The 14,627-nt window shown below is 37.4% G+C and overlaps 1 protein-coding gene across 2 annotated transcripts in view; it reads right to left on the reverse strand.

Annotated features, from left to right (window-relative positions):
• The window catches only part of otud3 (OTU deubiquitinase 3), a 35,158-nt gene that overhangs the window by 2,629 nt on the left and 17,902 nt on the right, over nt 1-14,627 (reverse strand). The window contains exons 1-7 of one of the 2 annotated variants that reach the window (XM_010875433.4): nt 5,774-5,918; nt 3,988-4,284; nt 1,717-1,865; nt 1,446-1,558; nt 982-1,104; nt 759-888; nt 278-468 (exon numbers count right to left, since the gene is read on the reverse strand). In XM_010875433.4, the coding sequence (XP_010873735.1) occupies nt 278-468; nt 759-888; nt 982-1,104; nt 1,446-1,558; nt 1,717-1,865; nt 3,988-4,196 (915 nt within the window). In that variant the 5' untranslated portion in view covers nt 4,197-4,284; nt 5,774-5,918. Of the gene's footprint in view, nt 1-277; nt 469-758; nt 889-981; nt 1,105-1,445; nt 1,559-1,716; nt 1,866-3,987; nt 4,285-5,773; nt 5,919-14,627 lie in introns of those variants that run through there. The other variant, XM_020051711.2, reaches the window with a different exon arrangement.

The following is a 14,627-nucleotide window of genomic DNA, read 5'->3' on the forward strand; positions in this document are numbered from 1 at the left end:
TTGCTGAGGAACCGCTTCAAATTTTTTAGGAAGCACTTCAAATTTTTGGCCCCACAGCATTTTCTTTAACATTTCTTCTAGCCATCTCGCAAGTTATCAATTACTCTCTGGACAAAACAAGAAACTCTTTCTACTTTTTATTGTATTCATGTTTATTTGTATTGTATGTTATATAGTGTTTTTCCAAGCAGCAAAACACTTACTCCCCAGATGAATAGCACAAAAAAACAGTATACTCTTTTGACTGGTACTGTGTATTTGTATGTCCATGTCTTACCTTGGATTGGTGTAGGTTGCTTCCATCTGGTGGTGGTTTGTGCTCACAACACTCATTTGCTGCCTCTCTACATGCCGAGCATGCCCCAGAGGCACATTGGCTGTTACAGACTTGGGACACTAGCTCAGAATCCACCAGCCACTCAGCATTGATGGTGGCTGCACTCAGCTGAAACAGATTCTCCTCTTCACCTGCAAGATGTCACATAATACACATGGCGTCGGTTCTACTGTATATATAATATATAATGAATATAATAATTTTTTTCAGTATAAACAAATATTTTTTCTTGGTAGCTCCTAAGTTAGGGAAATCCCTTAAGGGATATCCAATAAATACAACCACTATAGTTATTAGTGTTAGGTTTAGACTAAAGATAACTTTAACTAGTCAGGGTTAGAAAAGGAACCCAAATCAGCCAAAACAGCGGCTGGTTGACATTGATAGTCAGCATCCACTTGGGGAAAGAGCAGACCCTCACAGTTTGGGCCCCTGTTCTTCAGGGAACTCAGGATCACATTGTCCTCCTCAGACGTGGCGGGTGGGAGGGCTTTCCGTCTGTGCCTTTGGCCATCACCAAACTCACGCTGCCCACTCGAATTGTGAAGGTTCTAGAGAGAAACAAGAGGGTGGAAGAAAAACTAAGAATTCACTAAGAACAGTACTTAGTTCAAAATATTGGATGTTTTTAGCTTTTGTCATACCTCTATACGCAGCTGAGCCGGGCTCTCAGAGTTGTCACCAATTGGCCGTACACTATCGTAATGGTCTCCATAGCGATAAGCAATGTGTAGCTCTCGCCCAACCAGCTTCTCAGATCCATTTATCTGATTTAAAGAAACATAAGGAGTAGGACCTTTAAAGGCTATTCCTTACAGTCTGATAGAGTGGATGAGGACTTCAGCTTAGAAAACAGTACATGAGCGAGGGTATGGCCTAGTGGTAGGACCACATGTAACCCTTTTCAATAGAGGATACACACCTCTAATCATGACCCTTTTCCTCAAAGCTCCTCTAACAACTTTTAACATTAACTACCCCTCGGTACAATTTGAATTACGATTTAACTTAACAACAAATTAACACAGTACATTTCCTCATTTGAGTCCTTTTAAAGGCTAAAAATAATGAACTATTATGGGCAATAGGGTGTTATTTGGGTTCCTACCTCCCACAGTGGGGTGTTGAGCTGATGAATGACTACTTTGAGCTGTTGACTGCGGGCGAACGCCACAATAGCATCATTGCCAGCAAATGTACCAGGTTGGGAGAGGTTTGATACTAAGAAGTAGGGTACAGCCGAACAACATGGATTACTGAAAAGTTAGTGACATGACCTTACACAACATATGATGACTTGCGAACACCAAAAGCTTTGGCATTCCACAACACTTTCACATGCAAAAAGCCTTTTTTTATTAGGTTTTTATTAGTCTTACAATGCTGTGCAAAGGGCACGTCATCTTCCACAAAGGGCTCAAAGTCCTGCCTGTGAGACATCATGTATTGCACAGTCTCCTGGCGCAGGCGCAGATGTCCCCGAGAGTGTCCTTCCAGCTGGTCGCCCAGAGCTCTGAACAGGCAGTTACTAGAAGATGGACAGACAGTGTTAGTCAAAGTTATAACAGCCATTTATAGTGAAAAATTTCCACTTCCTAATTATGTCCATAAGAAAAACTATTAAAAAATACAATATTAAGCCATTTTATGCTTTATTGACAGAGGAGAAAAGGTACAACCTATATGGAAAATAAATATACAAAATGTATGTAGAATGTATGATGAATATATGTCGAATACATTTAACTTAATTCAAAATACATTTCAGGTATCAAAATGTATTTCACCTTTTATTCTGAAATGTATTTAAAAAAGTATACATACATTTCAGTTTTGTCCAAATGTATTTCACCATCAACAATGCTCTCAGTACAATTGTAATGTACTATAGAAAATACAAGCCCATATTAAAATGCATTTTTCAGGTCCTATGAGAGTAAAAAGATTAAATGTAATTACCGACGTATTGATTAGATCACACTTAGGTGTTGAAACACATTTTATAGATGTGTACATTACCAAAATACATTAAATCTCAGTCACAAATATAGTATAACGTACTAAGGTAAACTTGGTAATACCACTACTTGCCTCTCTTATCAAGCTAATCCTGTTTGGAGTAGTGGTTAGCGAGCCTGCCTGAGGAACATAAGGTCGCTGATGCAAAACTCCACCTTGCCGATTGTCCGATATATTTAGACATGCATTTTAAAAATGCATTAAATAAATGTTTTACAAATATATTCATGCGGCCAATTTAAAACATTTTGAAATATATTTACCAAATGTATTCAGGAATATATTTTCCAAATATATTTAAAATACATTTATTTTCCGTATGGGAAATATCAGAGGGAGTGTGCCTAAATATTAGTCCGGAAATGAATCCATGCTGCCACAACATGTGCATTGGAGACAGGGGCTTGGACCACTACACCATGCTAGGCCGCTGTTTTTGTATATTTCGGTCAGAGAATGTTTTCAAGCTACTATTAAATAACCTTTTTAAAAACTACCGATACTACATGAGCGCTACTACATAACGCGCGAAGGGCAGGGTGTTGTTCTCATGTAACATCGGCTCAATGGACGTTCGTGTGACAAAAAAGGGCTGTGCACAGGAGATGTCCTCCCAATCTGACAGAATTGGAGCACTTTTGCAAAGAAGAGTGGGCAAATATTGCCACGTCAAGATGTGCCATGCTAATAGACTCCTACACAAAAAAACTGAGTGCTGTAATAAAATCAAAAGGTGCTTCAACAAAGTATTAGTTTAAGGGTGTGCACACTAATGCAACCAGGTTATTGTAAGGTTTTTATTTGACATTTTTCCCAATCGAAGATTTCTGTTTGTTTTTCAATTGAGTTGTTCACATTATAGGTCACATTAAAAGTGGATTTATGATTTATCTATGTCTCATTCTTTTACATCACAAAAACCTGGCATTTTAACAGGGGTGTGTAGACTTTTTATATCCACTGTATATATTGAGTCATTCTGACTGACTGGGCCCAAAAACACTGCTGCCGCTTTGATTTAGGAACGTAAACAAACACATGGGAAGGAGCGCATGTTATAAATACAACTTAAATGTCATGGTATATCGTCAAATGTACACATTTTAGATTGGAATTCCAAAATTATTTAGAAAAATAACATTCAAGTCAATTTATTTCAACCAAAAAAAATTGAATACACACAAGTATTCGAATACTAAATACATTTCGGGTATTCAACTATTTGTGTCCATCCCTAGTGCATACATGAGTGTACATTTGTTTTCACATGGGGAATTGGATGTTGCATATATTTTGTCATTAAATATAGATATATGAATCTTGTGATATTTGTTTTCTTACTGTAGGTTCCCTTTATTTAATATTTGGTTTTGGAAAAATATATTGAGTGAAAACACTCAATTAAATCAGAAAGGAGACAAATACTTTTTCACAGCACTGTATAACAGCACTTTGCATTAGTTCTATGCTGATGACATAGCGTAAATTGTCACTAATTATGCAGTTGGGCAACTATGGATAATTAATGTTGAATATTTATCCAGGTGACTTGAGGTCTGGGAAGTGGTCTAGCGATGGATGTTAATAATTTAAAAGTATCTATATTTTCCATGTTTTTCTCAGAATCTTACCCATCTCCAGGTACCTCTCTCAGTTTGAGACCTAGCGCCTGGAGTTGGTTGGAGAAGCTGACAAACTCCTCTCCCTCATCCCCTTCCTGAGGTCGGTTTTTGCGGTCCTTGGCGATTGCCCGGCGCGCAGCCCGCTCATCCCGCTTTCGCTCCGCATCACACTTCTTGTTGCCGCCACGCACCGGCTTTCCTGTCTGCTTCCTAGACATGGCTGCCGGGCCTACAGACCTCTACAGATGCCGTAGATCTGTCACTCACTTTCACATGCAGTTGGGTTACTCTAACTGGTATGAGATCCTGTTTCAGAAGGAAAAGGTAAGAAGTAAAGACAACTCAGTACCTTTTTCATTTCACAGATAAACTACAAAAACATTACTCATACAAGGCACAGCAGCATGCCAATGGGTAAGCTAGTTATATTATAATCAGGGGGAAAGTTGACCTGAAGATTTGAAAATGAATCATATTCTCGCCAATTTCCCAGTTTTTCTCCACACGGATTTTTCTACATTTCAATTTCCGCTTATGACTTTCCCTAAAGTCGAAGATCAAGACGTGTCCTCCGAAGTTCTTCTCGCCACGCCATTCTGTATCTTACCATACTGCGCTCTCAACTAGGAAGTACTTACCAGCACCTACATGCTAGGAGGAGATTTCACTGACAAACAGCCACTAATGAACTCACAATTGCCAGAGCTAGAGTCACTCGAACGCAATGAGGCAAGGCTACATAGTCCGACAACCCACACGGTGATGAGCATATTTGCACTGCCCCACGCAAGACCCCTGTGCATTGTAAATGGGTAATTTAAAAATGGAAAATCATTTGAGTACATACTGTATTTCATGTAGGAAACTGCAGGGATTTTAGCTAATACTAAATAGATGTGTAAGTCTACAATAAGACATTTCCGTCAAACATTTCATGTTTTTTATAATGGGTTAATAATGAGGGGCTTGTTTTGCCACTTGCGGCTTTCAAAAAGTGTAAGAAATATTAACGGTTTGAACCCTTGCTATATTCCGACCGTTTTTTTAAATACAAAACTTTTCAGAACTCCAAAGAGCTATGACATTTTTATAATGAATAAGTATAGCAGTCACTAATTTCTAATATGTAGTTAATCTCAATTAAATTGTCGTAGTGGGAATAGGCCATAAAAACAAACGAAGCGAACGTCAGTTGCGCAGGTAATTCCCCACAACTTTTTTTATTGGTTAACAAAGGGCACAATTGAAGCATAGTTCCACCAGACGTTGTGTTAATTTCGGCGGAATTGTCTTGGAATGAGATTACCCAAATAGTAACGATGACTGGAAGCCATTCACATCGAGGTTTGCTATAATTATTAGCTGTAATATTTTGCATACAAATGTAACGTAGCTGCATAACGTCGGAATTACTGGAAGCTCTGCTGTACACACAGGGACCAAAACTAGAGCACGCTAGCTGGTGAATCTGGGATTGTACATAATAAAAAAACAACAGTTGTCCGGGGTTGATTTCGAATAGCTGGAACAAATGTACTGCTGTACTGCTCAGTTAATTCTGACGTTAAATAGTCATTATGTAAATGAGTTTAGGTACAACAGTTACTAAAACTGTATATGACATCAAGGTATGCCCAACTAAGATGTTTATCTGCCTAGGTATTTCGGAAGTTAGCTGGCTACCGTAACGTCTTTAACTCTAGCCTTCTTCTCGCTTATTAGAAATCAACATTGATTAGCTAAATGTAAATAATGTCAAGTAACCAGAATATGACAAAGGCAAAAAGTTACTCACATTCCACAGATAGCACCTGATGATACGATACACACGTCCTACTGTTCCTTTATTTATTTTTTACCTATATATGATTGGTTTTTTTAACACATATTTATATAAACTGACTCATACCTACGTCTTGTGAGCAACATTTAAAATGTACTTCCGGGTCAGTGAAGTTTGAAGCATTTCAAAATAAATGTCCCATACGTTCAATTGTCTACACACCTATTGTTCACTGCAGCATATATAGTAGTTTTTGCTGTATGAGGCTCTATGTATTCCGTATACAGTAATTTTCATTGTGGCCAATGTCATGGGCAAAGTAAAAGGCCATGAACACAGCGCCCCATGAAATGACACAATATTTAGATTTTCCAGATTCTACTGAATATTTCCTATTACACTTTTACTGTGGTGCCTACAATCAGTGTTGTGCTGAGACAATATGTATTCCTTGTGTGTTACATTGTACATTATTATAATGGGAGCTAAAGAGGGTGGAGAATATGGTGTTGCTGGATATATGACACAGTCCCCTGCGCAAAACCAACCTTGCGTTTAACGCAGCGCATACTAACAATCATGTGAATGGCCTAGCCATCTCTTTACTTTCTATTTTTCCAATGTAGTTCTATATTCAAAATATGCACATGCAAAGCTGCAAAAGGATGTATTGCATATCATACATATTGCGTTTACCGCAAACCTTTATTTTGAAGGCAACAGACGAAAACCGGTAGTCTTATTGTTGCTGTCGAATCGCTAATGTTGCCTGCATGACGCTAACCTGACGCATACGTTTGTTTACATTCCTGTTCACCACCACCATTTCCGGGGTTTTGTCGTAGCAGTACGGAAACTCGAGTGCCTCAAATTTGAAGGTAAGAGTTTAGTCGATGTACAGGTACAGGATTTGAATAAAGAGGCGGCATGAATGTTATTATTCAACGAGTGTTCTATATCAGGGCTGCTATTCTGGTCCTGAGAGCTACCATCCTGTATGTTTTCACTCCAACCCTAATTTTTCACACCTGATTCTAATAATGAGCTGGATCAAAAGCTATGTCAAGTTAATCACAACTGGGGTTGAAGAAAAAATCTATAGTGTGGTACATCTCCAGTAACAGGATCGAACAGCCCTGTTTTATATCTAAACTGGTTGCTTTGAATCCTGAAAACGGATTGGTTGATTGCCGTGGTATAACACATGACATCACATCACGTTTACAGCTCTAATAGGCTCTGTGCACAAGCGTATGGACGAACTTCCGCTTTAGCCAGATGTCGGCATATCATTTTCCGGTTTACTTAAGGCAATCACCCGCGTCGCCCAAAATTTCAGTTTTTAGTAGATGTCTCCAAGACCTGCCTAAAATAAGCATAAGTGATGTCCATCGAATTGTTGATGCCTGGTCCCCTGCTCCAACAAGCAAGCGGAACAAGGAATTCAAACTCTACGTATTGAGTTATCTGCACAACTATGAGGGTAAGTAGTTTACTGTGGTGTGCCAGCCGGCTATCGGCTAAACTAGTTAGCGATGTGTTCCTTTTTAGTGTAGTATTAGGCAGGACAATAGAACGCATAAAAAATCACCATAGCCTCAAAAACGTCAAAAGAACGCTGGCTGAGCTGGAACGCTAGCGCGTCCCCATAGCAAGTGAATTGAAACGAACCTTCGTTTAGCCTCTTCTAACCTGAATGAAGCTTAAAATTCCATAGCCTCAAAAAAGCACCAAAACAGGTCTCCTCTTTTATTTTACTACTGTAACCTCATTTCACAACGAAACTGAAAAATTTAGGAAGCAAACATCTGGTCCTATATGGTATTAATTGCGCTTAAACCTGCGTTACGTGGAAGTATATATAAAAATCGCCTTTTCTGACTATTTCTAGTCTAGCGTTTGAAGTCATTGAATGGCGCAAGCCATATTTTATTAAAAAGAGGACATTCTCCTGATTAAAATGATGCCCCACTTGTACCTTGAAACTTAAATGAGTCACGTACATTATATCTCTTTTTTCCCGTACAACAGCATCACTCATCTTGTGAGTTTAGGTGTTTACTAATACGGATGAGTATTAGTAAGTAAACCAGAAACTGCAATACCGACTTCTAGACAAATGCGGAAGTTCCTCACTACGCTGGTGCACTGAGTCTATTGAGCTGGTAACCAGTTTATAAGCGCAAAAGGCATCTCAGTGGTTTGTGATGTATGGCCAATATACCACAGCTAAGTGCTGTGTCCAAGCATTCCTTGATGCTTACATAAGAACAACTTTTAGCTTTGGTATATTGACTATAAACCACTCCCCTCATGCCTTATTGCTTTACATTTACATTTTCCACACAGCAATCTAGATTTGACACCTAGCCTGCAGAAATTGGATAAAGATTTCAATTTCCTTTTCAATAATTTAATTGTATTTGCAGATTTCTTAAAACATTTTTTCTGTGTGCAATGATTAAGATATATTAAAAACATACATGCCCTGAAACTAATTGCTGCAATTGAATAATACAACTTGATGATAAAATGAACAATGCAGAAGATCCCAGAAGTAACTTATAATTTTGTGCTTGTACTTATTTTGTTATGCATGGTCTTTTTTGGTTTCTAAGCTAGTGCCCAATTAAATACCTTAAAAAAAAAATTGCAATCAAGACTATTTCTTGTTTTCCAGAATCCCTCCTATATGCAGTGTACAACATCCCACCATCTCTTCACATTGTCTGGTAAATAGCCTTTCAAATACCCATTAGGGGAGCATTGTCAAAATGTGTGACAATTAGCCAGATGGGACAGGTTTGCTTTGGAATGGATATAAATCAAAGTTCAAAGTTCATTTATCAAATGCACTGAATAACACAGCGTCATCCTGCACAATTAAATTCTTGTGACATGGCACATGACATCTACGTAGTAAGAATTAAGAAATGTATAAAGCACAAATATAGCTATTTGAATGTGAACAATAAAACAATCCAAAAATGATAAGTGTGTGTTAGCGTGGAAGTACTATATGAAGGTAAATAATGACACCAGTCCCCGAAGGCATACTGTAATGGTAAGTGAAAAAACATGATCCTTTGACATAAATCATTTTATGGTTATGAAAAAATAAGAAAGATATCCAGTGTCTAATTACAACATAATTTGTAATAGGATGTCATGTAAAATGATCTATGTAAACGTTTTTTATACTATTGCATTTTTAGACATTTCTATTATGTCTGTGTCCCTATTTGCAAATGGTCTACTATCAAAATGGGACACCCTATTACTGTTAAAATGGGACACTTCAATAAAGTAATTTCAATGGTGAAAAACTGTTTTAAATTACTTTAAGAAATACATTTTTATTTATTACCTTACCAAAATTTAAAATTCTTGATATTTACACTTAACTAAAATCTAAATGCAACATATAAATATTTAGTAAATATTTTCCTTATGCGCTAAAAAGCACACATTTATTGATATTTCTGTTATTGAGCATTTCTCCTCTACCAAGATAATCTATCAACTTGACAGGTGTAACATCAAAAAAATTAATAAACAGCATGGTCTTTACAACAGTGCACCTCAAGTTCTGAGGAAGTGTGTAATCAGCATGCCGATTGCAGGAATGTCTACCAGAGCTGTTGCAAGATTGAATGTTAATTTCTATAAGTTGCCTCACACAATTGTAGAGAATTGGTGAGTACTTCTAACAGGCCTTATAACTTCTGACAAAGTATAACCACGTCAATCATAGTTCCACATCCATCTTATCCACCTATGGTATCGTCTGAGACCAACCACATGGACAGAAAAAACACAAACATTAACACCTATTTTCTAGTACAAATATTTCTTTCCATTGATATTATCATTTTGACAAGCCAATTCATGCTTTCCCAACTTTACACGAAATGTGGTCATTAATTCTAGGAAGGATGCTACAGTTTTTTCTAAATGTGCACTAGACACAATAACAGCAAAGTAACTGCATTTACACAGTTTAAAGACCAATATAAGTGATAGCTTAAGAGAGATGTGATAACTGACACTGTCCCCTTTTCTCGCTGCCTGCTCAGCTCTACCCTCTTACTCTGTTACTCACCACAAGCTCACAGAAGAAGGCTGTATGCAGCATAGCGTACATTTAGAGAAAATCTCAATGACCTAGTATCCTTTCACTTACTCCTCACTACCTTCTATTCTTCTCTATTTGCTGTTAAAGCCACTTACTCCAGCTTCTTCCATTAACCAAAGATGTTCCTAACTCCTCCTCAACCCTCCCACAACTCCATATTATTTCACTACTTGCTCTAAGAGAAATTAGAAGTGAGATCAACCTACCATGCCGTGTCATCAGAAAGAATGCCATTATATGACATTGGTATTTCATTTTCAACCATGTTTTCAAGAAGCCATCCATGACAAAAAAAACATTAACTCTGAGTAGACCCTTAAAGGGATAGTTTGTCCACAAATCATTTTTCGGTGACAGTCCCCTTACCCCCAAATTTTTTTTGAACAATCCATTATTCAGCTCTGTCTCAGTCAGTTATTAGTGTTATCAGCATCGTACAAATTCATGAAAGGAAACCGTAGGTACCCCTATCGCAGAACTGCATTGCAAGCGGAAAACTACTCTAAAACACTGAAAACTAAGACATGTGGTGTTGTTTACCTCAAAGAACATGACAATGTTGTATTCCTCGAAATAAAGTTTAAATTTTCAGGATATAATTCACATTTCAAATAAAAGGGTACTTCCTGTGTTTACTGGTCAGTTTGTTCACAATTGTATCAATTCACTCGTTCGTTCAGGAAGAGTAAGTGTATACACATTAAACGAAAGTTAGTATTCGCTAACTAGAAAGCAAGTTACCTATTTCATCTTTGATATTCAGTTTATTTGAACTTCAAGAATGCATCAGAATCCAAAATATAAGCTTGCTTTACTCCTATATGAAAAATAGATAATATAATTAAGATATTCTAATAAATAAAAAAAACATTGTATACAGTTGTGCTCATAAGTTTGCATACCCTGGCAGAAATTGAAAAATGTCTGCCAGTCTTTTATTTAAGGATAGTGATCATATGAAGCCATTTATTATTTGGCTCCTTTTTAAATCATAACAAGAACAGAAATCACCCGAATGGCCCCAAACAAAGGTTTACATACCCTTGAATGTTTTGCCCTTGTTACAGACACACAAGGTGACACACACAGGTGAAAATGGCTATTAAAAATGAATTTCACTCACCTGTAGCTTTTTAAATTGCAATTAGTGTCTGTGTATAAATAGTCAATGAGTTGTCAGAAGACCTTTGTAACAAGGTAAGAAGCCTTTACTGCCCCAATGCCACAAAAAAGCCCGGTTACAATATGCCTGACAAAACCTTGACAAGCCTCACAGCCTCTGGGACACTGTAATTTGGAGTGACAAGACCAAAATAGAGCTTTATGGTCACAACCATAAGCGCTATGTTTGGAGAAGGGTCAAAAAAACCTATATTGAACAGAATACCATCCCCACTGTGAAGCATGGTGGTGGCTCACTGATGTTTTAGGGGGGGGTGAGAGATCTAAAGGCATGAGGAATCTTGTGAAAATTGATGGCAAGTTGAATGCAGTGTGTTATCAGAAAATACTGGCAGACAATTTGCATTCTTCTGCACGAAAGCTACGCATGAGATGCTCTTGGACTTTCCAGCACAACAATGACCCTAAGCACAAGGCCAAATTGACCCTCCAGTGGTTACAGCAGAAAAAAGAGAAGGTTCTGGAGTGGCCATCACAGTCTCCTGACATTAATATCATCAAGCCACTCTGGGGAGATCTCAAACGCGCGGTTCATGCAAGACAAACAAAGACTTTGCATGACATGGAGGCATTTTGCCAAGACGAATGGACAGCTATACCACCTGCAAGAATTCAGGGCCGCATAGACAACTATTACAAAAGTCTGCATACTGTCATTGATGCTAAAGGGGGCAATACACAGTATCAAGAACTAAGGGTATGCAGACTTTTGAACTGGGTCAGTCAATTTTTTCTTTGTTGCCATGTTTTGTTTTATGATTGTGACATTCTGTTATAACATACAGTTGAATGTGAATCCCATAAGAAATAAAAGACGTGTTTTGCCTGCTCACTCATGTTTTCTTTACAAATGGCACATATATTTCCAAATCTCCAAGTGTATGCAAACTACCCTCAAAACATTGTTAAAATCAAAATCGGTGTATGATGGGTGGTCTTATCTTGCTTTTATAGCTCTATCTATAAACATTTTCAGGACCTATTGTTTGCCAAAGAAAAGTAACACATCGAAATATTGAATGAGTTAACATTATTTATGTATGCTTTAACAGAATGTCATCACTGGACAATTTATTTATATGGAAAAGTAATCCAATAATAAGTCACTGAGTTTGGATAATCTAGAAATGACAGATAAGACGTTTGCCCAGGTAACCAGTAACTGAAAATATATTAGATTTAAAAAGTAACCTTCCCAACCCTGACTATGATACAACTCTTCATATTCACAGACTAAAATATGAAAACTTAGTTGGTACATGAACATCAACCATCATTTAGCCAGTTCTAATGATAGTACTTGGCTTTTAACTTTCCAACTGGCCTAATAGAAAGACAGCCAAACCGGCTAGTAAAATATTTTCTAATCAGATGTTATACCAGGGTAAACATTTCAGTGTAGTTGCTGGCTGGTCAGAAATCTGTGTTTTAGTGTATGACTCAGAATAAACTGAGGGGGGAGTTAGCACTTTCTTTTCTCCTCTTCTCTATTCTCTACTTAAGACTGTTTTATTTTGCAGACCTTTTTCTCTGGTCTTTTCCACATGATGACAAATTGCAGAAGGAAAGATACTGTACATATGGAGGTGGAGTGGGTTGAGGAGGACAGAGTGTTTGCTGTGTAGAATACCATCAAACATTGTTAAAGAAGTAGCCTTGGGGGCCTACAAATGCATCACCAGGCTTTGGAAGGAATAAAGTATGACTAACAAAAAAACAGCCAGTTAATATCTTTCCAGTTTTATTAGAGATTTGCATTAGAAACAAGAACAATGTGTTTGGGTTTGCATGCTAGCAGAGTACGTTGTATTTGTTTATGCACTGACATTGGGTACATAAACAAGCTTTCTTTCATTGCCAATATAAAGGGATGTCTTATAGTTGCTTTAATTATTTCCACTGCCTTATATGAATGGAATCAACAAGATGGTTAGCATGGAGCCCTTTGGATAAGACTGGGATTATTTAAAAAAATGCCATAGCAATGTTTGTTTAAAATATAATGCAGGTTTATTTGAATTGAGGTCTAAGTGTAACCTAAGGTTCATTACTCATTCACAATCCTTTTATCAGCGAAGAACATAAATTATTGAATAACACCTTTTTAAACAGAGTACAGAGGCAATATTCTGTAAAATATTAGGGAGTCCTAAATTACAGGTTTTGTGGGGCAGCACAGCAGAGTGGATGTACAATGGATGGAGAATTAAGTATGATTACTTGATCACAGTGTATGCGGCAAGGCGGTCAGGTTATCTTCTTGACTAATAGCTGGATCCTGAGCTGTTTGGAGGCTTACAGGCTCGTAGGCTTGTGGCCTCCTAAGAGGGGGATACTGGGAAAACCAGGTAGTTGGTTGAATTAATAGGGTATGAGCATATTGCAATATAGTGGATTGAAGTCCATAGAAAAATATGTATTTATTTGGGGCCAAAATCAAACGGCATGATTAACAAAGAGTCAATTTAATCAACAGCTTACAATTTCAAACAGGAGAGTTGGTCCAACACTGAGAAAGCAAATAAAGAAAGTGGAAGAAATCCATTGGAAGAGGTCCTATCAAGGTTCTTAATGACTAGACTAGCCTTGTAGCTAATAATAATTGTTCAACAATGTTTTATGTTAAAGCCCACAAAGCAGACTAACTACTTTGTGTAACTACAGTCACTCTACTAACAGGTAACTAGGAATCTTCTGATCTTTACCCAGATCTGAACAAGGTTTATGATTTCAATTGTGTTAACATTTTCACTTTCTTTACATGTTTACATGTTATGGGCAACCCATTAACAAAAGCATGTTAACCGATAACTTAACCGATAGAAATATATAAAAAATCTAGCCAATTAATAAAACTACAGTTTATTATCTCAGCACCCCATTCTCAACAGTTCTTAACATTTTTGGTAGTCCAAATAATGACAGCTTTCACTGAAAATGTTCATCAATAGTCCAAAACCTCAGTATGCACCAAGAAATCAAGTAGTAGCAGTAGTAGCTACCACCATTTGAAGGCTTACAGTATATGGATGATGTTGAATTTACTCAGATGCACCTGAGTGCATCTGAGTAAATTCAAAATAAGTAACTATCTAGTGTTATCGGTCTGTTTATGAAATATGACCTAGGCAATTGTTTATTACAATGTTTTCATTCAGTGGAACGGCAAAATAAGCTGTTCAGTATTGAAAAAGCGTCAGAATTCTCCAAACCGAATGGCGTGGGTATAGCATATGCATGTCAATATAGATATTCATGCGAGTACACCACTAATTAGCCAACTTAACCTCCTAAGAAGGGTGACATACCTATTTTGATGCTTGTACTGAAAGAGAATACAAATATAGGAGAGTATGCATGGCAGTAAGCCGGAATCGAATTGACGCTAGGCGACCAGTAGCTAATTATTTAAACAGTCCGGTTAAAATAAATCGAATGAATGCTTTTGACAAATACAAGTAGGTGTGGGTGTCAAAAACATATGAGTTAAAATAATTAGATTTTCACTGGGCAATTACTGACATTTTAGAATCGCATGACAGCCTAGCC

This window comes from Esox lucius, chromosome 12 (assembly GCF_011004845.1).
Source record: "Esox lucius isolate fEsoLuc1 chromosome 12, fEsoLuc1.pri, whole genome shotgun sequence".
Classification (NCBI taxonomy): domain Eukaryota; kingdom Metazoa; phylum Chordata; class Actinopteri; order Esociformes; family Esocidae; genus Esox; species Esox lucius.